The 25,441-nt window shown below is 37.4% G+C and overlaps 1 protein-coding gene across 2 annotated transcripts in view; it reads right to left on the bottom strand.

Moving 5' to 3' along the window:
• Window positions 1–1,176: 1,176 nt before the first annotated feature.
• UMAD1 (UBAP1-MVB12-associated (UMA) domain containing 1) overlaps window positions 1,177–25,441 on the bottom strand; it is an 85,208-nt gene continuing 60,943 nt past the window's right edge. For both annotated transcript variants that reach the window (XM_074863753.1, XM_074863763.1), the window contains exons 3-4: window positions 21,278–21,363; window positions 1,177–2,755 (exon numbers count right to left, since the gene is read on the bottom strand). In XM_074863753.1, coding sequence (XP_074719854.1) covers window positions 2,498–2,755; window positions 21,278–21,363 — 344 coding nt within the window. In that variant the 3' untranslated portion in view covers window positions 1,177–2,497. The remainder of the gene's footprint in view (window positions 2,756–21,277; window positions 21,364–25,441) is intronic.

Below are 25,441 nucleotides of genomic sequence, written 5' to 3' on the forward strand. Positions count from 1 at the left end.
ACAGATACACATTCACATATATTATATGCAATAATCACTTAGTGTATGATGTTAAACATGTCTTACACAAGCAATTAACATTTTTTTAATGAACTAAGAGTCTTTGAAATCTTTCATTTTCTGAAGATTTTGTGCCATCTTCATGTTATTAGTGGGCAAATAGTAATATCCATAAATCTTACTAATTTATAACAGTTTAGGTGTATTTTTTTCTTATGCCAGTGGGAAAAAATTCACCTTTTCTATCTGGATACCACTAGGCTTCAATCCACATTTCATGGACGATCTCAAGCAAGGGAGAGGCTTGAGCCCCAGCCCTTGCTAAAGAGAGGGCAGTCAAGGGACACATTCCCAATACACTTGTTCATTACTAGCACTCTTGCTAGGTGTAAATTCTACCCTTTATGGAACACGATTAAGGATGAAGGCCAAATGGACCGTCCACATTTTTCATCATGGGTGAATACAACTTCCTCCCTACTCTCCTTTGCCTCTCCTTTTCTTTTGAAAGGATGCTTTTGAGTGTAACAAAGCTGTAACGTTCTGACAAAATGTAATTATTTTAGATAAATGATCTAACTTTAAGCAAAAAATGAATGCAAAAAATTATATGCCAAGTCAGCTAGCAAAGAAAGAACAAATATTGTGAGTTCGTTCGGTTTTCAACAGTGTTTTGCAGTTCTGCTTCTAGACCAGCTGAGCTGCAGAAACATTTCAGATTCAAAATGGACAACTTGAATGGAAACATGCTATTTGCAGAATGATTAATTTGTTAACGATTAAATATAAAACAATCATGAAAATTAAATTTAGTACTTCAGGTATGTGTTAACTAGAAAACTCAGCACACAAACCAGTTCTAAACAACTTGGTAAAATTAATTCTTCCTTCTAAGAGGTCTGAGTACTTCCCAGCTCACAGCCACACTATCCTCAGAGCAGTGTCATGGATGCCACCTAAATCACTGCAAGTCACCAACATAGCACACACAATAATACATCAGATGAAAGTGTGACATACTTGATTAGAAGGACCCTGATTTTTAAATGACACTGAAAAGATTTCCAAATTGAATTACCAAGTTCAAGCTCCCATGAAGTCTGAATGGTCACACATATAGTAAACAACGCAGGTGAAGCTGAGTAATAACTCTCACGCATAAAAAATAACTCACTATTATTTAGCATTTTTTTTTATTGGAGTGCAGCACAGATACTTTCCCTGAAACAGTAACTTCAAAACATTTATGAACATAGCTGTCAAAAATATTACATACATTTTTAAAAATCTAAAACATGAATAACAACCTAAGACATATTCACAATGTAATTTCTCCATCTTTTACAGTATTTATCTCAAATACTGTAAGAGGATGCAAGTCTGAAAATATATGTCTTTTAAGCTATCACAGAGCATAGAAAATATATGAAAATATCCACTAACATTTGGCACAATATAAATATTCTACCCCAAGAGAGAAAACAAGTGTAGTCTTTTGTGTGACACAGATCATTATTCATCACAAATCGTGATGTTACATCAGAGAGCTGTTGTTCATGCAACAGCAGCTCTGGTTTTAGTCGGGAAAAACATGCCCAAAGCTTGTGAGTGGGGGACACAGTGGTCTGTGAGAATGCATGTTTAGGTACTTAGCCATTTAATTTAGCTGGATAAGAAACAATGTAATGTTTTCCTGTTGTTAAACATTGCCATCTGTATCTCTGGCACACAAATTAAAAAAAGAAGGGTGTGACCATTAAAAGTACATGTCCTGATATTTCCTTCTTCAGGGGGCAAAGAGGTTAAAATGGAAAAGCTGATCTGTGTATAAATCAGGAACACATGTGGTAATGAGAACAAACAGCAGCCAACAGGCAGGCGGGGAGGACTTCTCCGGGCACAAAAAGAGATGGTCAAAAATACCATCTACTGGAAAGGGAAAGGAGCAACTGATTGTCACTTTGAAATCGGTAAGTTTAATATTAAGTCTTCATAATTACTTACGTACTCGTAATTAACTCTGAGTTTTAGAACTTGGTTTAACTGAAAACTGTCTGTCCAGTAGTGCAAAGCTGCTTTGCTTTAACGCTAATACTGGTTTTTATCTGTAGAAAATCAGAGGTGATCTTAACGTGTAACAGTATCTATGTGTTTAGTATCTGAGTGAAATAACAGTGCAGACCTGTGTAGACTTCATCTTAAAGTTATGAAATGTTTGTGTCTGCAGCCTACCTACTAGATTACCAACAGCCAGTCTCATACTCTAGCTGAAACAGTTTTGCTTGATTTCTTTGGAGATAAACACAATATTTAACATCGCAAGTTACAGTTCACTTAAAGCTAACAAATAGAACACAGTTGTGAATAATAATTCTTTTGATACAATGCATCTGATATACCAGTGGCAGGCCCCGAAAATATTAAGTCAATTAAAGTAAGTCTTTATCTTCACTTTAAGACTTGTTCCTTGACACAGACAGAAAACATAAAGAAAACATTATGGATCACAAAGCACTGAATTTTCAAGCGTAAAGTCATACCAAAATCTTGATAAATTATCATTGATGTCGTAGGTGAGCAATCGGTCAGGAACATCATTATGGGTGCCCTGCACTGCTAACACATGTGGTGCTAGGGCAAAGGGTATGTCACTCAGAAGATCTGACATGAAAGGGCTGCTTTCCAAATTTTGACTCCTTTCATTTCCCACCTCTCCACTTGATACAGTCAACTGCGATCGGTGCCCTGTATTTATCTAAAGAGAAGAACAGAAATTTAGACACTACAAATCAGGCATCTAAGGCTTTGTACTTATAACCATCATGACCTACTAATAAATGAAAACAAAAAATAAAACAACAAATAAAATCAGTTTCAGAGTTTGGTTCAGGTAGATCTAAAATAGCAATTCTTAATACATGTTGACATAATTCTTTAGATCAGGTTGACTTGAAATAAGGGTAAAACAACAACAGATTTTTTTGAATGATTCGTGGGATTTCTCCACCCACTGTTACTCTGCATTTATGAAACCCGTAAGGCTGGTGGGACTTTCTGTCATTATGTCCAGTCTTGTTGAGAGGAAATTACTTCATATAACTCCTTGCATACACTGATGAAGCTCCATCTTTTGTTCCCCCTGTGCCTCTTCAGAAGTTGTCCAACAAAGGCATGATTTTGATGATTAAAAACCACTCCTATCCCAGTTATTTCAAAGTATTAATGATGTTGCTTTCCAATTTGAAACGGAATTGCATGACTGGCTGGTAAGGTCTATTATATATGGCAACATATGCATTGCCAAATATGTGCTTTATAGAAAACCACTGTTAACTAAACTTAAAAAACCATGAAAAACACCAAACCAAAACCAGCAATAAAATAAAACCCCCCTGCCATACAGAAGAAGTCTACAGAATTTAAAGACAATGCCAGCAGATAAGATGCTAGACCCAACAGACTTGCGAGCTTTGATAATGGCCTACCAATATCACCTTATTGTCTATCCTAAAATTTCTGCTGTTTTGAAAACAAAGAAAATACTATTTACTCTGCCTCTAGAAATCAAATCTAACTTGTTTTACTATTTATAGCAATAAAATGCTATGCAAACTGACAGCTCTCACATCATCTCTAGGAGTAAGATGTTTGTTATATGGATTTTTAATTTTTATAAGCACACATACAGAAATATTCAGTAACTTGTTCAAAAGTGCTTAACCAGTCATGTCAGAGCCAAGAACATTAGACATGAATTTCTGATTACAGTCCTGACTTCTTCATTTCAACCTTCCATACTCAGCACCCAGAAAAGTCCAAAGGTTACACTCTGATTAGGGAGGGGAGAGCACTGAAAGCTCTAAACCCTAATTTGGTGTTCAACTGATCATAAGAGTTAAATGGATCTAGTTGTATGGTGGTTGCTTTCATCCTAAATGATTCCATGATTTTTAGGGGAGCTCTGCTGCTCGAGATCTGACCTGTGCTGGAGCTGAATGTTACAGAGAATCTGAGGTTGTGGCTGTTTTACAGAAGGACAGTTTGGGCAGTGGGATGGTGGTGGGGTTGTTTGTTTTCCAGCCTGGGAGTATGTAGCACAGCTAAGCGTTTAGCCAGGTAAAAGGCACTCCATCTCCTTCTCAAGGGAAGGACTGGATTTGACTTGAACACAACCCGAACACTAGTCATTCCTGACACAACCCAACATTTCATCTAGTAGGACAGATAAACACTAAAACCTTCTATTAAACTGTCAACAATGAAATAGATAATCTTGCCAATCTAAGTCAGTTCAGAGTCAGTACTTGTCTTAGGTGACGGAGGAAGCTCGCTCCTCCATCAGCTACTGGGACAGAAGGCGTTCGTGGTGCTGCACGCTCTGAAATGGACCTTTATTTGGAAGCTTTTGTTTATACTCACAATTACTAGAAACCTAAAGGTTAAGATAAACTTCCCAAGATCTGTTACTATTATCTCATAGGATAATAATGTACTATTTCTTAAGGTCAGAAGTTTTTTTTAAAAGGAATGACTGCTAGATCTAACTACTAACCTTACTGGTTATGATCCAATACAAAAGAGGAGCCAATGAGCTCCAAAGGAGGCAAGTGAGGAAAGCACCTTCCTACTGAGCTGCTGGTATTCAGTTCCCAGTACAAATCCTATTTGATTTTTCCCCCCCTCTTTCAGATCACCTTCTGGCTAATTGTTATAAGCCACTTTATTTTATAGGTATCAAAAAGGAAAGAGCAGTCTATTCTTCTAGGCCACTTCAGAGCCTTCTGGAGTTAGACAGGATATGTCACTGGGTTTCTCTTGCTTTAACAATATTCTCTAAGCTATTGTAATACTGACATGTCTGTACTACATAATTTCTACAGCTACAGTTTACAGATGCTTCTTCTTGTTCTTTATTTTCCCCAGCTTTCCTTTTCTCAGTTCTCGATTCTAATGAGTAGCTAATAGCTCTTCAGAAAGCCACACGCAACAGCAGAGGCAAGAGTTGATAAAGAAGATTTCTTTTGGGTTTCCTTACTGATTCTGGTACCTTTAGAGGGCAAGGAAAATAGGAAAGCCAGCAGAGAACTCAGGAAGATAGCTTGCATAGTTCTCCTACTGCAGCTTTCAAAGCTCTGAGCAGAAAAACACAGGCAAGTCTGCAAGTTCAGGAAAAACCCTAATGTCTCTTGTACTTGTCTGTTCTAATCAGCACAGTTATTTTCAAGTTGAAGACCAGCAGCTCTCACTTTAGAAGGCAGCTTAGCTTCTATAGCTGCTAACTGATAACACTTAGAGGGAAGTCTTCCTTCTTGTCATGGCCAAATAGGCTCAAGGCATGCATCATAACAAAATGTATAAACATCTTCTGTTACAGACATATCCTCTTGCTTAGAACACTGCCGAAAACACACAACATTTACTTATGTTAATGATATTTATCTGAAAAAAACCCCACAATACTTCAAATAAGTACTTAAATTTGTAGCTGCTGTAAACTTAAAAACTTCCCTTAATTTCTACTCTGCACAAATTTTTTACATACCTTCTTGAAAGAAATAACCTGTGGAGCATTTACTGAGGTGCTGGTATTTGCTTGTATTACATCAGTCCCATATTCTGAAGAGGAGAGCGGAGCCAGAAAGCCCCAAATGAAAAACGGGAAAAAGTTACATCTAGGAAGCAATTAAACAAGATCTCCAAAGGCCCTTCTGCCTCCCCCCACTCTCACATTCCAGGGAAAAATGATCCCTCACTCACTGTCCTATTCCCAAAGCTCAGATGATAATCAGAAATCCCTAGAATCTAATGTTTATTTTGTTTGGCAAATTATACTTTTATGAACACCTGTTTATATCTTAATTGTCCCACAAACTGGACGAACTCAATTTACAATGTAAATTAGACCATCACGTGGCAAAACTAACTTCAAAGAGGGAAAAAAAAAAAATCAGAGAGAGCACAAAGCATCTTGGATCTTCTTTTTTCCTCCAGAAATCTTACATTTGTTAGAAGGGTGCCAAATGGTCAGCCCCAGAAATTAAAACCCTTTCAGCACACAGCAGATACCATGTATTGACAATGATAGAGCAAGACCCTCTTTTCTGGCTCTCAAGTCCCACTCCGTGTTTCAATGCAAGACCGCAGTACAGAAGGATGAATTACATTAGAATTATTTTACTGTTAAACATAATTTTACCATACTCAATCTCTGCATACTGTCAGCAAGGTTCTTAATAGGCTATAGATTCTGATACTATTTGAATAGTCAAAACAGCATCATAAATAAAGCCCAAAATGGCTGGGCCAACATAACAGATACGTCAGGAACAAAGGAAAGTGTCAGGTCAGTATAACAAATGCCATAATCTCATCCTGGATCCAATGGTCTTTGGGTCCCAGTCTACCCAACCCCTCAATGAGAAGGTCTTGGGTCCAATATGACAAGATCAGTTTACAGTATAAATGAGAAAAAGACTCAGGATTTCCTATCTCAGTTTCACACATAAACCGCTACTGTCTCTCCCATGAAAACAGCTATTTTTCACTATCTTTAAATGTCCACATTCACTTTTTCATTTATAGAAAGTCACATTTTGTGTTACAATTATTGGACTGACATCCCAACAAATTATGCAATGGGAAAAATATAAAACCTGGGGAGGACAATTCTTTAATGCAGCATGCAAACCCAAACATGGTAGACAAATGCTGGCCAAAGTTAACCTGGAAAGTTAACTGAAGATAGGCTGCTGGAAAACTCTGTCATGTTTGCAGTTTAACTCCTTGAATATTGTGGAGCCCATCCCTTTATCTAGTATACAGTGTGTCATATGCAGTATGGCATGTATTACATTATCTATTAGGTAGCTACATACAAAGAAAAAAGTTCCTGTCCTGAACAATTCAGGTTGCAAGAAGTAATTTTTCAATTTCAGCGCAGTCATTACAGGCAATCATAATGCTCTTTGCTATGCAGAATTTTCTGAGCACTCTTGCAGAGATATTTAGATATTGGCCTCATGTGAAAGATCTGATCAAGCTAGACATATTTTTATGCTTCCAAACCATAAAGACATCCTTTAAATGGGCTAAGACATATTTCACTCATACGCTGGAGAATCCACATCAGTGAAAAGACCTTGATGAGGCCAGCCTGACCACCAGGCTTTTATAGCTACTGTGGTAATGTAATGAAGAACTGGACACTCTAGTAGAGAACATCAATCACCCATCAGTGCTGAGATCGCCCAAGCTGGTTACAATGCAAACACCAGCACACAGCTATGTGATGCAATTGAAGTCAAGGTTATGAAAAGGCTTATGTCTTCACGCATCCACTCTTCAAGCGTATATAGAACTGCAAGTCCTAGAGAATTTGATATCCCACATTAGTCACACTGGTTTCTACTTAAATGCCTAACTTATTTATCCAGAATACAATCAGAGCATGTTCTCTAGACATTAGCTAAACAAAGCACTGCCAAATGCTATGACACAATCCTGCTATGAGAAATATTAATTGAATGCACTTAAAAGATCACCAAACAATTTACATTTCACCAAACACCAGGGAGTCAAAAAATCAGTTAAGATCACAGAAGGCTTGGTAATCAGATTTAATTCAAATAAGCAAGGTGTTTTCTTCATTCTTGGTTTGCAATCCAAATGAACAGGGTTAAAAGAAACTGTGTAAACATATATGGTAGCTGGCCATCAGACACTAATTGTGCTCTGACGGCAAGGGTGTTACATGTTATTTCAAAACTGACAAAGTATAAAATTATCCCCTAAAGTAAATTCTTCCTTTTGCTATTTTTTTTTAAAAAAAATGTTTCTCAGCTGCCTTTAAAAACATCTAATTTGCTGCATCTCTGTGTGCTAACCATAAAGTCTGCCAAGAGTCTCGTAAGGAAGAAAAAATGCATAGTTTACAATGTACTTAGAAGCTGGATTTACAGCGCTCTGAGGAGAATCAAAGATCAGTGCTAGCATTATTATCATCCAAACTATTGAACAAGGTTTTCGAATAAAAAGTTGTTCATTCAAAGAAATTTGTACTTTCTGTTAAAAAAGGGTGGTTTTTTTCCAGAAGCAAACCCATTTTCCTTAAAGAGACAGCCTTGAGAAGCAAACAGTACATTCAGTCTTCCAGAATATTTAGTAAATATCCACCAATATCATAACTATGACAGAGATCTACAACACTACTGGTGATATAGAAATACTACATTTCAGACTGTATCATAATGTATCTCAGAATTTATTTAGCATTATGCAGTTATTTCTGACATATCCAGAAACAGAAATTGTCTTAGGGGATTGTTCTTCCAATTGTGTTTCAGTTGATGCTTTTTAGGGTATTCACTGGGTCTTTTTAGAAAATTTGTATGAATTCCATCACTCCATTGATGACGAGTCACTTTTCAAATAAGAATAGTAATGGCAAAGAGGAATGGAGGGGAAAAGGAAAATTATTCACAAAGCATTCTGAATGTTTAGCACTTTGTATTCAAAAATTTAAGCTAGGACAAAAGGATCAGTAAAACCTTGCTGGAGTGGGGAAAAGTGTACATGACACTATAGTTTTTAAATGTCACAAAAAACCCAACCCAAAACGTCAACAACAAAACAGCCCCACACCCTACACACCAATATGTACGTGACCTATACCCTCACAGAACTGTAAGAAGGGAAGAAACTCACCAAGACGAGCACAATACAGATGCCCCTGAGATGGTTCAGAAAAACTCAGTGAATCATGAGAGTTGCGATTCTTTTGAGGGTCACTCAAAAGTTTAGTCAGAATCTCCTCCAAGGACTCAAGAAAAAAGTTATTTCTACCTGCGGGAACAAAAGTAGATGGAAGAAGAAGTGCTGGAGACCTTGCAGTAGCTTGTTGCTGTATCCAAATGGCTTCTGGTTGCTTTCTTTGTTTCTTAACAGAAATGCAGTGAATGGGATTGTAATACTAGCCTAAGACTGGTGTTGTCAGTGATTGCAATAGGGCAGATTTCCATGCTGAAAGCTTTGGGCTAAGACCGAGTCCTTGAAGAAGCTTTTAAAAGTAAGAATGGCTGTCAGTGAAAATCAGCCTTCCCATTTGCTTTGGGCTCTTGTTTCCCAGCTTCTTATGACTCTCATTCTGTAATACAGCAGTGATTTGTCTTTCTTAAAGAGCTCCTGCCACCTGTACAATTTTGTGTGTTTAGTAGGCAGCATGGTTTTTTTTCCATTTATCAATATTGCTGTTCAGAGTAAAACAGAACCAGGTTTTAAAATAAGCATTTAAGAATACCTGTAGTGATTTGTGACATACATTTTACATATTTTTCTTTTTCATTTTCCTCTTTAAAGCATGCTTTTCAGCTGTTTCTTAGACTAGAATGGAATCAAGGTCAGGTTAATGTTGCTGAAATCTTAAAGAAAAAAATTCTAAAGAAACAGTGAAAAGGACCTCTGACGTTCTACAGTTTTTCATTATTATAGCAAGCTTCCCACAAAGTATCCTGGCCTGCAAAGAACAGTAGGGGAATCTTTGCTAAACCACAGTTTCAGTATCAATAATGATGTACATTTGTACATCCTTACTGGCATTAAAGCAATTAGAAAAGTGTAAAGAACTAGCTTTTTCTCTAACATAGGAACAATTTGATATTTTAAATACAGAATGAACTTTCTGTAATTAGTACATGCTCCTTGCCCTCTCAAACAGCTAAAACTGTTAATCTCTGCAGAGGGGAAGAATTGTGAGATTGCTGTTTGAACTCTGGATACTCCAAATGTTCCACGGTTAACGTGTGTTGGTTTAATTATCCTAGTAAATACTAGAGATGCCTGTGAATTTTATTTATGAAACATGTATAGAATGTAATTCTACCCTGAAAAGCATTCTTAAGTACCACAAAAGACTGCATATCTACTGTGTAAACCAACTCATTTGTTCATCCTAGAAGAAAAAAATTGGTTTTCTTTGTTAACAATTTTGCAAACTCAAACCAGAACAAGATTAAGGTTCTGGTTTTACTCAACCCCGTATAATAACAACTGGGCCCAGGAAATATTTAGAGGGGGTCTGGTGATAAATTTTGCAAATATAATGAACTTAATATAACCAAAATTGTATAATGATATTTTTATAATCTCAAACATGGGCATCTCTAAAGAGAAACTACAAAATTGCGAACAAACAGGGATAAGATTCAACATGAAGAAAGACCACAGAACTATGAGAAAGCAGAAATAAGGAAGCAGAAAAGGATTCTAAATCTTTATGAAAAATGCTAAGTCTTAATTTCCCACCATAACTAAAATAATCATACTCTTCTCTTTCCTTCTATCACAACCAGTTTTAGCACTTTTGAATCTGATAACTGAAGAGCTGTATTAGCATTTACGCCCCCTCAGTAGCAGGGTTGCTGTTCTTGATGCCTCCCTGTGCCCCTCTGAAGGCCCCTGTGCTTACGGCATAGTCCTAACTGGCAAATTTTGGACAACATTCCCCTCTGCAACATGAATATTGTGATAAGAATTATCTTAGAAGAAAGAGAGAGGTGTGGGTTCAGTAAGGAACAGTTTATTTAGTTTCTCTGTTCCTTCGAAGTACTATGCAAGCTACTCATAGCAAAGATCTTACACATTATAATAAGCAACATGAACAATATTCAGCACGCTGTGCTTCTGCCAGTGCCAGGAAATGTTACTAACTAGGCCAGATTTCTTCTTCTTTTCTCTGTAGCATCTATGCTGAAAGATTATAAAGTTCATGAAAATTACTGCAGCAAGTAAACTGCAAGCCAGAAGAACTGTAATTGAAAATGCAGGCAGCTCTAGACATCCAGCAGTGCATTCCACAGCCACAAATCAGAAATGAAGGACAAGTCAATATATTGCAAAATGAATAGAGAAGTCTGATAAATGCTGATAATGGATTTGTTCTGTTGCTTCAGTGTCATCCAAAAGCACAAAGTACTGACATTTATTTTGCTGCTATCTTCATTCCTAATGTAATACAAAACTCAGATAACTTTCCAATACAGCCAGAGAATATACTAAGACATTCATTTGCTATAAAACTTTAATTGCATATTGAAATAAACAGTATGTAAACAATCCATTTTAATTTAGCAGCTACATTTGGTCAATGTAGTTAGTGACAACAAGATTTGAGCTTCTTTCTCTCTGCTGCTCCAAGCAAAAAAATATCCTGAAGACTTTTTGGGAAGCTGATGTCCTTTATAGGAGGAACTTAGACAAACTGGGTCTCTGCCTCCATGTCTCTACCTCTTGTTCCCAAACCCTGCTATTGTAGAAGTTCCAACATGATAACCTGCTATGGCAGGAAAAAGATGACAGTTTCTCTTAGATGGTAGATGTCCATGGAGCAGAACCTCTAAAAAAGAGGGATAATACTGCATTCTCTCACTATTCTAAGTGTATGAAAATCCAAGGTCTTGAATGGGAAAGGAAGCTGCCTACTTAAGAAAAGAACTTAGACAATTAAACATAAAAGACTAGTAAGAAAATATTTAGCAAACATGGTTTCACAAAAAATAGTCAATAAATTTATCAGCAAATTGGAACAATTGGGAAAAACTGCATGAATCAGAAGTCATTGTTTCAAGAAGAAAAGGAAATCTTTCCTTGAGTAATTGAGGTAGTCAGCAACATCCGTGAAATGTCTCCCTAGAACGTTAATATCAGTGAGAGGAAAAAGACAGAGGGATAACAATTTCCATCTACAATAAGAGGAAATGATCTTGGATTTGGTTTTCAGAAAAAAGCTAATTAAGTAGAGTGAACAAAAAATAATTACTAGTCTGAACCCACGTGAAGCTTCCTCCAGTGATAACTGCAAACAACATCCTCAGCCGCGTTTTCAGAAGGTTTGTTAGGTAACTAAACCCCTGGATCTTCCTAACGGTTTCTCTCTTCAGTCCTAAAGAACATAAACGGATTCTCAGGCAGATGTGTGAATAAAAAACAACTCCTTTGTTCTGAGGTTTTTATTGTGCTGCTGAAAATCCAAGCATGTGGCAAGACTAGCAATATGTCCTATTTACAAATTAAAAATATTCTAATGCCGAAAAAGTGAATTAGGCAAGTATCTCCTAACACAATTTTCCACCTGCTCTCTCCATAGAGATTCAAGTCAGTAAGAGAAAGGAAAAATGGATATTTGACTTTAAGTTCCTCCATACACAGTCTGGAGCACTTGTCAACAGCACCTTCAGCAAACAGGTTACCAGGAGCCAGAGCTTGTAAAACTTCAATCTACAAGCAGTAACAAGACTGAGTTGTCCTCAGCATCTACTGCTTAGGCTTTTGAGATGCAGGAATAAAAGCAGGATGACTGTTAAAGCAGTAAAGAACCAAACAATTAATAATTAAATAAATAAATAAATAAAAGGGAACAAACGTCGGTCGTCTCTTTCAATTAAGGTGGCCTCTTTCAGCCTCTTGGCTCTCTATGGAGGAAGATAATTGGACCATAATGAAAAGGAAGAAGGGTACTTTTTTGGCTTTTAAAATAGATTTGGTTTTATAAAGCAGGACTACTAATTGCATTACAACACTAGAAAAGTAATCTTAACATTCATAATACTGTTGAAACAAAGAAAAGAAATTTGCAAACAAATAATTTCCATTTTATCTTGCATTTTTAAGAAATGCTTTAGAACAAAACTTGACAATGTTCTACCTAATGCATGGTCTTTCACAAGTCTGATATGACTGAAGAGTGGTTCCGTTTGGGGGATTATTTTAAGGCAGAAATTACAGCAGTGGCACATTGTGGTAACAGGATCAAACCACACTGATGGAAAGTACAGAAAAACATATTCCTGTCTTCTCAATACTAGCATTTTGGACTGAAATGAGGCAGTTTTCATGTCATATGTCGTCTTCATTAAAATGGACTGCCCACTGCAGTTTGTGGTGGGGCTTGTGGTTTTTTTTTTTCCCCCCAGAAAGTGGCAGTGAAACTAACCTAAAAACATTGTTCTTTTCCTAACTTGGTGTTTAGAGTAGTTATTAATAAGTTGCCTTATACTACAGTCTTTCAGCCACCCTTTTTCGGTAATGCATCATGTTGTAAATATCACTGTACCATCAGGTTGTATTAGCACACAGCCTCATCAAGTGATGTATGATCTACATTGCATTTTAGATCAATTTTAATATTTGGAAAGCCCAGAAGGGTTGCTCCCAGAGGCAGGATGACTGACCAATCAATTTGTTGACACCAGCATTACAGGCTTTTAGACCAACTGCATGTGTTTGGGCCAGGGATACAGGATAATCAGTAGTTTTATCTGGGGATTAAGCTAGTCAGAAGATCCCAAAATTAGAGAAAGGCTAAAAAATGTGATGGGAACATCTGGGCACCCAATTTGAGCAACTCTTGCTACAAATAACCATCCAATGTAACTGAATAAGCAAACAATTAAGTCAAGCATATAGTGAGTCTCTGCCCAAACTAAACAGGGAGGTATGCAAATTGTGCTTCTGGATACGTGTGCCTTGGCCACTATTTGGAGTATATGTTCCTCTACTAAAGCCTAGCTCTCAAAATGCAAACGCTGCCAATCAGGTCAATTTTACTATTTTATGAACTTTTTACATTGCTATTTATAGGCACTAAATGATGAAAACACATCATGCTTGTGTGTTGTTCTTTTGCTACAGGAGGTGATTTTGTCTTCTGTTGCTCAAACCTCTCCAATCGCACAAACTGACCACAGCACTGACTCCGGACTCCACAGGCAGGGCTGTGGGAGGGACGGGTGCTCCAATCCATCTGTTGTGTGTACATATATTTTCTGGCCAGACAGAACATTCAAGTCCCATCTTAAAAGACTGTAAGGCTTCCTCAGTTCTTGTAATAATGAAATCTCAACCGAAGTTAAACAAAGGGTTTAATGGTATTTCACACTTGCAAAATGCTATAGAAAAGTGTCTTGTAAGAGAGCGCTGCATAACTTTTTTGAAAATGAACGGTTTTCTAGGTTCAGAGAGGAAGTCGGTGACAACCATGTTAATTCACAAGCCTCAATTCCCACTCCAGTTCCATAGATCTAAAAATATAATGCTTCCCTTTAAAAAAAAGACAATGGATGTAGCATTCTTGATGTTACTGTGACTACTAAGTATCTGAAATAACCCCAGCTGTGTATCATGTTACACAGATAACAAGTTTAACTATTCACTTTAGAATTGAGAAAAACCCTACAAGGTGATAGTCTTACAAGAAACCCCAGGTCTTACTGGTTCACCTGGGGTCAATAGATTGCACAAATCAGACCTTATAAAATGTTGTTTGTGAGGCCATTGCAACTAATCCTTTGTGACATGCAGAAGCAGAAATTCTTATGGATGATCATGTTGCTTAAAATTTACATATGTATATATGCATACCTAATATATTTATACATAATATGTACATACACCCTCTCCTCCCCCCTAAGTTGCCCCACTGTTGAGTGCAGACGGAAGTCCACTGGTCCATATATTCTGGAGATCTTCCCAGTATGAAAAGACCTCTTAAATATTTTCGTCAATTATCAAACAGATAATGATATGAACATTACAATATAATGAAGCTCTATAAAGTAAATATGCTACTGTACAGTAATAGTTGTAATATATAATAGTTGATTTTTTTATCTGACTGGGCTATTTACCTTCATTCTCAGTAAGATCACAACCATATACTGTGGCTTTCTCATCATATGGCAGCTCTACTTTGTACGCACTTTTGATCTGTGGCTGCACATGGATCCCCCAGAGAACTGCCAGCTATTTATTATACATGCAAAGGATGGAGAGAGCTAAGAAATATTATGTCCATTGCAGCTGCCAACACTGAAAACTAGTCATCCTTCTTTAAACGTAATGTTAAAACTTCACTTCCTATAGCTTTATGATCATATACAATAATTGAGCAAAACATTAGATCTTTCTTCTGAAAGTACCAGCATTCAGAGAAAAGCAAAAGCTTGATGACTTGCTGCAGTCTTATTCCGGTCCCTTCTAAGAGTGGATATTTTCATTAAGTGATTATTGCTTACATACCCAATTAAGAAGAGAGAAAATATGGAACAACATGCTTTAAGGGCTTTATATGTGAAAAAGATGATCTTGGAGTTAATATGACATATGACAAGCAATTAATCTAACCAGGCCATGACCAGGATGCTAGCTTATGAAAGCTTAAAAAAAAAAGCAAAAAAAAAAAAAAAAGAGCCAATCTAAGCCACAATATTTTCTATAAACACTATATTTTGTCAAAATGGAGCAAACTAATCACAAACATTAGCCAATAGTTTTGAAATATAAACCACCTTCTCTAAAGCAAATTTAGGGAATTTAATATGATGCAGTAAATCTAGCCCAGAACACCCTTCTTGAGATTTTAAACATGGGACCCTCTGAACCATAAACTAAGAGCTGCGTGACTGAATAGAGACATGATCAGTAATAGCTCCTTTTCCAGTAACTTGTAAAAATAATCCGTCCAGCCAAGCCTTAGTTAAAAACTGGGCAATAACAGGTCTGGAAGAACCAATTAATTTTAATTCTTTTTATTTTAAAAAAGGAAAACAAGATAACAAGGCAAAGGCAGGGACTGGGAGAATGAAGAACCGCCCACTTTAGATGAAGATCAGGTTCAAGACTGTCGAAGGAACCTGAAGGTGCACAAGTCCATGGGACCTGATGAGATGCATCCACAGGTCCTGAGGGAACTGGTGGATGAAGTGGCTAAGCCACTGTCCATCATATTTGAGAAGTCATGGCAGTCCAGTGAAGTTCCTGCTGATTGGAAAAGGGGAAACAACCCCCATTCTTAAAAAGGGAAAAAAGAAAAAAAGGAAGACCCGGGGAACTACAGACCAGTCAGTCTCACCTCTGTGCCCAGCAAAATCACAGAGTGGATCTTCCTGGAAACTGTGCTAGGGCACATGGAAAATAAGGAGGTGATTGGTGACAGCCAACATGCTTCACTAAGGGCAAATTGTGCCTGACAAATTTGGTGGCCTTCTACAACAGGGTTACAGTGTTGGCAGATAAGGGAAGAGAAACTTACATCATCTACCAGGACTTGTGCAAAGCATTTGACACTGTCCCACACAACATCCTTGTCTCTAAATTGGAGAGACATGGATTTGATGGATGGAGCACTCAGTGGATGAGGAACTGGCAGGATGGTCGCACTTAAAGAGTTGTCAATGACTCCATGTCCCAGTGGAGAGCAGTGACGAGCGGCGTTCCTCAGAGGTCGGTGTTGGGACCAGCGCTGTTTAACATCTTTGTTGGTGACATGGACAGTGGGATTGAGTGCACCCTCAGCAAGTTTGCCGACGAAACCAACCTGTGTGGTGTGGTCTACATGCTGGAGGGAAGGGATGTGCCATCCAGAGGGACCTGGACAGCCTTGAGAGGTGGGCCTGTGCAAAGCTCATGAAGTTCAACAAGGCCAAGTGCAAGGTCCTGGACGTGGGTCGGGGCAATCCCAAGCACAAATACACACGAGTGGATTGAGAGCAGCCCTGTGGAGAAGGACTTGGGGGTACTAGTGGATGGAAAACTGATTAAGAGCCAGCAACATGCACTTGTAGCCCAGAAAGCCAACTGTATCCTGGAATGCATCAAGAGAAGCGTGACCAGCAGGTCGAGGGAGGGGATTCTCTCCCTCTACTCTGCTCTCATGAGACCCCACCTGCAGCACTGTGTCCAGCTCTGGGGCCTCCAGCGTAAGAAGAACATGAACCTGCTTGAGCAGGTCCAGAGGAGGCCACGAAGATGATCAGGGGGCTGGAGCACCTCCCCTGTGAGGACAGGCTGAGAGAGTTGGGGTTGTTCAGCCTGGAGAAGACTCCAGGGAGACCTTATAGCAGCCTTCCAATACTTAAAGGGGGCCTAAGGAAAGATGGGGAGGGACTCTTTGCCAGGGAGTATAGTGATAGGAAAAGGGGTAATGGTTTTAAACTGGAAGAGGGCAGATTTAGTTTAGATATTAGAAAGAAATACCTTCCTGTGAGGGTGGTGAGGCACTGGCACAGGTTGCCCAGAGAAGCTGTGGCTGCCCCCTCCCTGGAAGTGTTCAAGGCCAGGTTCGACGGGGCTTTGAGCAACCTGGTCTAGTGGAAGGTGTCCCTGCCCATGGCAAGGGGGTTGGAACTAGATGATTTTTAAGGTCTTTTCCAACACAAACCATTCTAGGATTCTATGATTAGCAATATTCCTGCTCCAGAATTATATCAGGTGATCTGCTGAAAAGGATATCTTAAAAGTGTATCAACTTCAGCAATACTTGCTAATTTCTCTAGAAGAGTAAAAAGAAAATTAAATTAATTTTTTCCCCTACTCTGTGCACTCACAACTGACATTATCTCTTTCTTGGTATTTTGTATCTCATAGTATTTCTGTCTTTCCAATTGACTAATATGACCCATAACCAGATGCCTAGGAAACTGTTATTTACATCTATTCAGAATCCTTACATAGCAGCTTTACAAAGGATCAGTTTAATGAGGATATTATCTGCCAATCCAGATATAAACATGTTTTTTCTAATTTATTTAGATACTTGCCCAAAACAATGCACACCAGTATCTATATGTGGAAAACCACAGATAATTTTAAATTTACTTCAGGAAACACGGGCTTTTTCTTTCTGCTACGTTCTCAGATTTTAGTAGCAAATTATGAAAAGAAAGGGCACCAGAACTGTAACAGAACTATTGCAATTCATAAAGAAAACTATGTCCTATGATGATAAGTATCACAGCAAGGTATATAATTAAGAGGGGCTATGACAACAACATATAAATTAGGTAATTATGGATTAAGCAATCCCTTGGGAGATTCTCTCTTGCCATAGAAAACTTATAACAAGCTCCTTAGATAGAAGGCAATAGCTATTAAGTATTTGAGGGAGAAATAGGACTATAAAGAAAACCAAATAAAACCCCACACAGCAAGAGAAAAATCTTAATTTACAATCTAAAGATGGCTCTCATTTTTGAAAGTTTATTTTAATACACTTAGTGATACAGTTTTCAGCCATTAAATCTGCTGACATCTGTTGGCTAAAGAGCACATGTTGGATTATTAAAAAGTGCAATATCAAATAAACACAAGCTGCTTCTTAAGGTGACAGTAGGGAGATACAAAACACTGCAGCTATTACTGGAAATGTAATTTGTTGTTGTTGTTTCTTGCATCAATTTAATAATCCCAGGTGTCCTGGACACCAGACATACAATAATCTTCATAAATCCTAATTCACAGCTATACCATCTGTCAAAAATATTTTTTATGTCTCCTAATAGATATGCTACATAATTGCTCTCACAGTAGGACAAAAATACATGGTTGCACTAATTTGCTTTACCAATGGAATAGCTCATTATCAAAAATAACCCCATCACATTACTATGGTTTCCAGCACTCTTCATGTATCAAAACTAACCTTTTCATTCTGTTCTTTTCTATAACCTTAAATTCCCAGTGAAAGCAGATAAAGATTGAATTATCTGGAAATTGTACTATAATAATGGAAAACTCATAAGCATGAAAAAATAAAACTGTAATATCTCTGTTATGATGATGTTGCAGTTAAAATTAGAAGCTTTGTATTTCACAGTCACAAAGAGATTAATTTAAGTTCTCGGCCACGCACAGCGCTAAGCATTTTGGCCTCAATCCAGAAAAGCACTTAAATGTGTGTATGACTTTTAGTTCATGAGCCTGAAGCAACTTCAGCAGGATCGTACATGCTTGATGAGGCCCAGAGCACTCATTACCCGGCCGGACAATGCATCTCCCTAGGACTGACTTGGCATCAGGAGATGACCCTCCCAAACCTTCATCTGTACTTGTGGAGACGAAGTGGATACTCCACATGGGATTGTTCAAAGCAGGAGCTTCTGTTTCCACTCCCTGCAGCAGAAGATGAAATGTCTGGACTAAAGTTGGCCTTTGAGAACAAGTTTCTAAGTATCTGCAGTTCCTCTAATATGCATGCAATATCAAAACCTCTTCAAATAATGCAGACTGTGGGTATGGAAGTTGTTATAAGAGGTTCTGTTACATGTTGCTAGTTGCAGCGAGATGATCTGGGTGTAAGCTTTTATTTATGCATTAGTTTATATAATTTATGCATGATTATACAAAAATATGTACTTGAGAATTCAGTCCAGCAAACAAATCCAACAGTATCTAAGTAAATGGGAAATTCCAAAGATGACAACAGTTACCAAAAAATACTCCAGAAGATACTTTCTTCAAAAAATCAGACTCAACCTCATTTTCCTTTTGAATAAGGAATTGACCCATGAACAAATATTACTTCATTCTTCTTTAAATCACATTTCTAAAAGCACTTTCCATGTTCTACAAAGTCTACATCTGATAAGTTGTGAAATAGTTTATATTTTAAAATAAAAGCAAGTTTCCAGCAATTGAAAGATGCAATTGAAGAACTAAACGCTCTTCTGTTCAACTCTGCATGACAAATATCTAATACTACTTTGCAGTCTAACAAGTATCTTTTAACATACTGTACTATGTTTATGAACTATTCTTGTTTTAATGCTAACAAGTTTATTATTTCAATTAATGTTCTATGTCTCAATGACATATTGAATATGTCAGGCAATGATTTCCAGTTTTGTTAAATTGGAAGAGTTCTCCCACAAGTTTATAAAAATATACTCATGACTGCAAATAGGAATATTGCTTTCCTAATGGCCAGAATTATCCATGTAATTTCCATGATTCTCAGTTACTCTATTTAATTTGAGAAATTGATAATTTCTCCAAGTAAACATGAAGTCCAAATACTGAAATCCAGACTAGAATTAGTAACTTAGATACTACCAAATGCTGTATCTTAATTTAAGTGTTGTTGTCACAAGCCAGGTCATACAAGTATTTTTGTGACATATAAGCCTCTTAATAGAAAGGTTAAAATAAATCTGTTTTGTTTTCACTGTAATATCTGCTGTGTTATTTTGAAAACCTTCCTTCTTTCCTCTAACTCATAAACACTTAAAATCTACACAGGTTCCTATTTTACTGAAATTCCACAGAATTGAACAAACCACTGATGCTACAGTAACTGGCAGTTCACAATACCTAGCAAGAACATCACATTAAGGGAAATTATGTCTGTGCAGTAGGTAACCACAACATCAGTGCATTATACTGCCTCAAAACTGCAGGACCTCAGTTGCAAAACACGCCAGCTCAGATGTGCATGGATCCAGAAGTTAGACTAAGATTTTGTGATTAATTGTAACTAATCATACTTCCACATTATCAGAAAGCAAATCACTTATTACTTATGATGAATTAAAGATTTCTGTATCAGACATAGTTTTTAATTTGAAATTAAAAAAGACTACAGATTATACACACATGTTGACCACTCTTAAAGATGCCACATTATCATACATACCTCTGATATACGAAGGGACTTAACAGTAATAAATATTAAAATGGCATTGAGGAGAGACAGACAGAGACACAGTTAGTTCCAAAGCTAGATATGAGAAAGTATAGGTTAAGAAAAAGCCCCAAAACACCACAAAAGCACAAACAGTCCAAGCAAAAGGTCTCAAAGTAAACATCTAAAACTTCCATTGCCATATGGCAATGGAAAACAGGCTCATACTCATTGCAGAAACATTTTCAGAGGAGGCAGAGAAGAAAATACGTGTACATCTTATGCAGAAATATTCTGAAAAGCCCTCGTTGGTATACATGGATTAAATACTAAATAAACCAGATGAAGAAAAAGAAGTCCAGATTTACAGTCACACAGTACTGAAACAGAAAGCAAACACACAATGAAGACAGTCTGTTATACTCACATATTTACAACATGTTACTTATAATGGTAGCTGTGGAAATAAATGACTTACAGAAATGTTTGACATCTTCCATCACTACTCACCACGCTAATGCTTCTATGCATTAACATTCTAGCTAGCTTCATGCCTGCACATCTCAAGTATAAAAATAAGATACTCAGCAATACCATACAGCCCAGCCTTCTCACTATTTCTTTTTCAAATCAATATCAGCGGCCTTGATAATATTGCCATCTAATTACTAGCAGTGCTTCTTTTATGATAGATGACAAGGAAGGCTGAGTAGGCACTCAGTCTGTGGAGGACGTGAATGCGTTGAAACCTTCTCCTGCAGGTCATTCATGCTTCTTAAATGAGCTGCTATGGAAGTTTCATCATGTGTGTGTAAGGAAATAGTTTCCTACCTGTGGAGGTTGGTTGTACATTGGTCTGGTCTCCGGAAAAGAAGTTTTATCCTTTGACTCTCTACTTTGATCATCAATTGTGTCACCTAGCAAAGTTAAAAAAAAAAAAAAAAAAAAAATCAATCTATTAAATCACTGAAATCCTTCATATTTTATGCAGAATAAGAAGAAGTCTTGAGTCTTCCTAAAATCAAATTATACAATTCCCTGGGAAAGGGAGAACTCTGTTGCCACATTTATATTTTACAACTTTGAACACAAGGAAAAATGTTGAGAATGGTCTGCAAAACCCTGTGTCAATTAGCTTAAAGGAAAAATTCAGAGGAAAAAGAGAGAAAGAAAAAAAGCAGGGCCCCTATTTTTGCACACTTTAGGACCATTAAGTTCTAGTAGTGGCAAAGTGTCAAACAAAGGAGACAGCAGTATGAGTATCTGTTGCGAAGGCGATACCAGGCGCACGCATCCGCCACATCTCAGTCCCATGTCAGGCTAGGAGGACATGTGCACCGTTACTCTATCCTCATTTGTAACCTCGTTTCCTATACAGAGGATATCTTGCATGAGTGCTGAAAGAGAGACACAGCATACTGAGAGAAATTGCCTGGGTTTGACCATACCAGGACAATGACTACTTAGCAGGTTGGGCATTAACCTCCTCCCATTACACAGTCGTGGCTACCTCTGTCTGGGATTTTACTGAGGAGACATGATTCAGTTTATCCCAAAAGCTGCAGCTGAAACCAATCTAAGATAGGCAGCAATAAACTAGAGACAAGAGTATTTATTTTTTTTTTAAAGACCGAAGGTACATTATTAATTTTATTAAAAAGGCAGAGGCAGTAAAACAAAAAAAAAAAACAGCATTTGTTTCTCAGATATTGTAAAACAAATATCCACCTAGCCTATCTTTTACAATCTTCTTTTTCAGTGGGAGGGTGTACAAGAAGTTGTAAAGATTTTGTGGATTATCACCTTCTGCTGTTAGTGCTACTCAGTAAACAGTTTGTAAGAGGAGACAACTTAGGAAGGTGAAAGATTTAGCCACATAATCCTGGTTTTATTTTTATTTGAACTGGCACTGCTTTGTGTAATGCAGTATTTTGAAAGTCTGTATCCTTAAAGAGTCCTGCAGCAACAATTCTAAATGAAAGGGTTCAAGTTACTGTAGTTCAACTCCTTTGCTAAACCTGTGGTTTTGGCTGTTCTGTTCCATGTTCTCCAGCAGTTTAGTTAGAGCCGCCATACCTGGCAGAAGCCATCAGGAATGGCAGCCAGCTTCTGCCCATGCCCCGTTAGCCTGGAAACCAATGACACACAGGTCCACACATGCTTGCTCCATGTGGTCATCGGACCCCAAGGACTGACTGGTCACGTCCCCTGGGTACAATGCAATATTTGGTAAAGTAACTTATGAAAACAAGCAGTAATATTTAGTCATCAGGCACGCTTTTTAATCCCCAAGTATTATTCCTAACAGTGTATTTTGAGAATCATCAATAAATTATCTTTGTTATAGGTCATTAATGTCTATAATTCCATTAATGTCTACACTTTTCAAGATCTTTTCTGGAGTTGAAAAATGTTTCTCAGTAAACTAGTAATTCTCTACACAAAATACTCAAAAGCACTTGTATTTGCACCAGCTCTTAAAAAAAAAAAAAAAAAAAAAAAAAGAGGCGAGACCAAAGGAGATGGGGAGTCAGTTAATCTTCAATTCCACCCCACAATACTGTAAAAAACAAAATTTGTAAGCACCTATAAGACAATGAGGTAAGTAACAGCCATGAAAATAAATTTTGTCAAACCATTAGTTTACATTTGTAATGAAATAGAGGCCTTCAAAGAAAAATTATTAGAGGTCTTGTAAACGTGCTCTGCAATGAAACATCGCAAAACCTTGAAGAGGCATGAAAATGGTTAACAGATATATAAAGAGGACACTAAGACATATTTTTGGTATGTTTGCTGTGGATGAGAGTGCAAACAAGTTTAAAATGTACCAAATTTAGGCTAAATCAGTTTCTCCAAGAGTAACACTACTTAAGCACTTGAAACAACCTAAGGAAATGGTCTCTCAAAACAGTGGTCCATCTCCAAAAGATTTCAGAGGTAGGTTGAAGAAACATCTGTCACAAATGGTTTCAATCCTGCCAAGACAAGAAAGATGAATGACCTTTAGTATTCCCTTCTAGTCCTACACTCCATGAAGGATGCAGGAGGAAAGACTCTACAGGATACTCTTCCCTAAAATCCAGATTTGTCAAGGGAACTTATGCTGGCTGCATGGAGACTTGTGAACATGCAAGCAGACTGCAGCGAGCTGGACAAAGACTCATCAAGTGTGTAAGGGAAGAGCTGCATCGCCAGTCAGTAGCAAAGGGACAGCTAATTGAAGCCACTGAGATGATGCATATTGGGTAAAGTTGGATGTATGCATGAACATACTGACAGAGAGTTACACTGGAGATTTAAGAAACACAGGAACCAATTTCTTACTCTTTGTCTTTACATACCATTCCTGAGAAAGCACTTGGAAGTTTTTATATGCAAAAAAAAAGACCAAATTCATGTGTGTTAATGCTATCCAGAATATACTTTTTTCCTGTGATTAGTTTTTCTTAAGATGAAAACATACCTTTGTGTGAAATCAAGACCAAAAGGTCAAAAATGTAAAAATGTTCACAGGAAAGGAATAATCAGAACAGCTAATTTGGACAGAAATGAAATTTTTTGACTTAGAACTTTGACATTCAACTCCCAGAAGTCATAAGTTCTTAAGGAGGCCAAAATGTAGCAAAATCTATAGTGTTTCAAAACTCAAATTGCCTTTGTAATCTGAACTTTAATGCAGAGCTCTTCTTTGCTAAAAAAAAAAAAAAAGCAAATGGGAAAATCCCAACCTCTTACCAAATTTTCAGGCATATGGTCCTGCAAGGATATGCCATGAATCTTTGTATCAACTGTTATTATTTGAGCTAATGGAGTTAAAACAGCTACAAGCAGCTGCACAGCAAGCTGCCCAAGATGTCCACTAGGATAGAATAGTTCTCCAGAGAAATCAGTATTTTATGTGTACTTCTTTCACCGGTTCCTATCTCAAATATCCAAACAGATTACTCATCCTTATTTCTACTAGCCAAAATAATGTATTAATTCTCACATACCTCCCTGGCTCCACCAGTTCCCAATCTTATCAAGCTTGCCAGAGCTGACCCATCTTGTTTAGCCACCCCTGAATTTTTGTTGTTCAGCTTGCCATGTTTCCCATTGACCTAAATTCTAATCTCTTGCCTTAACTGGAAGTCATAGCTTTTCTTCTCTCTTCAGGCTCAGCCTTTCAAATGCTTCCCTCTGATCTGGCTTTTTCTCTTCACTGCAAGCCTGCAATCTCCTCTGCCCATCTACCTACATATTAGGAAGGTAGTTGAAGGTAAACACTGAATAGAGAGACATCCCATGAGAGCACAGACCTTTGGGAGCAGGAACTAATGTGAGTTCTTTTGAGCACGTTACACATTCTGGTTGATAGTTTTTGACTGGGGGAAAAAAATAAACAACTAAACCACTCCTCCCCACCAACACCCTGAAAAAAACCCCAAACCCAAACCATTTCCCTTAACACAATCCTGACGTAAACAGGTATATAATTACAATTTTTCCAAATGAAGCAACTGAACTCTGGCTCTGAAAAAAATCACAAACACATAACCTTAGTAGGAAGAGCTACCAAATATCCACCACCACTCCCCAAAAAGGTCTTTCATCAGAACTGAACTGCAAATATGTTCATAGATAAGGCCAGAGGGACCACTGCAATCATCTAGCCTAACCTCCTGTATAAATATAGGCCATAAGATTTCTTCAATTAATGTTTGAACTACAGCAAGTTTAAAGCTGTATTTTAACTAAGAGATAACAGACAAAATTCATTTTACAAAACAATTAGATTCCGGCTAATATATCCCTTGGTTTAAAAGCATTATGCAAAGTTTTAGTCAGAAAACTTCTATTATAAAATAATCTAAGTAATATATCTAAAAATGTCATGTACTATTTAGAGACTATAAGAATTAGAAATGAAGGGCGCTCCATGCAGCATAATATGGTTTACACGTTAGCAGCATAATCTGTAATATGCAGGACATTACTGGGAAAATTTATCAG

This window comes from Strix uralensis, chromosome 1, assembly GCF_047716275.1.
Source record: "Strix uralensis isolate ZFMK-TIS-50842 chromosome 1, bStrUra1, whole genome shotgun sequence".
NCBI classification, from domain to species: Eukaryota; Metazoa; Chordata; class Aves; order Strigiformes; family Strigidae; genus Strix; species Strix uralensis.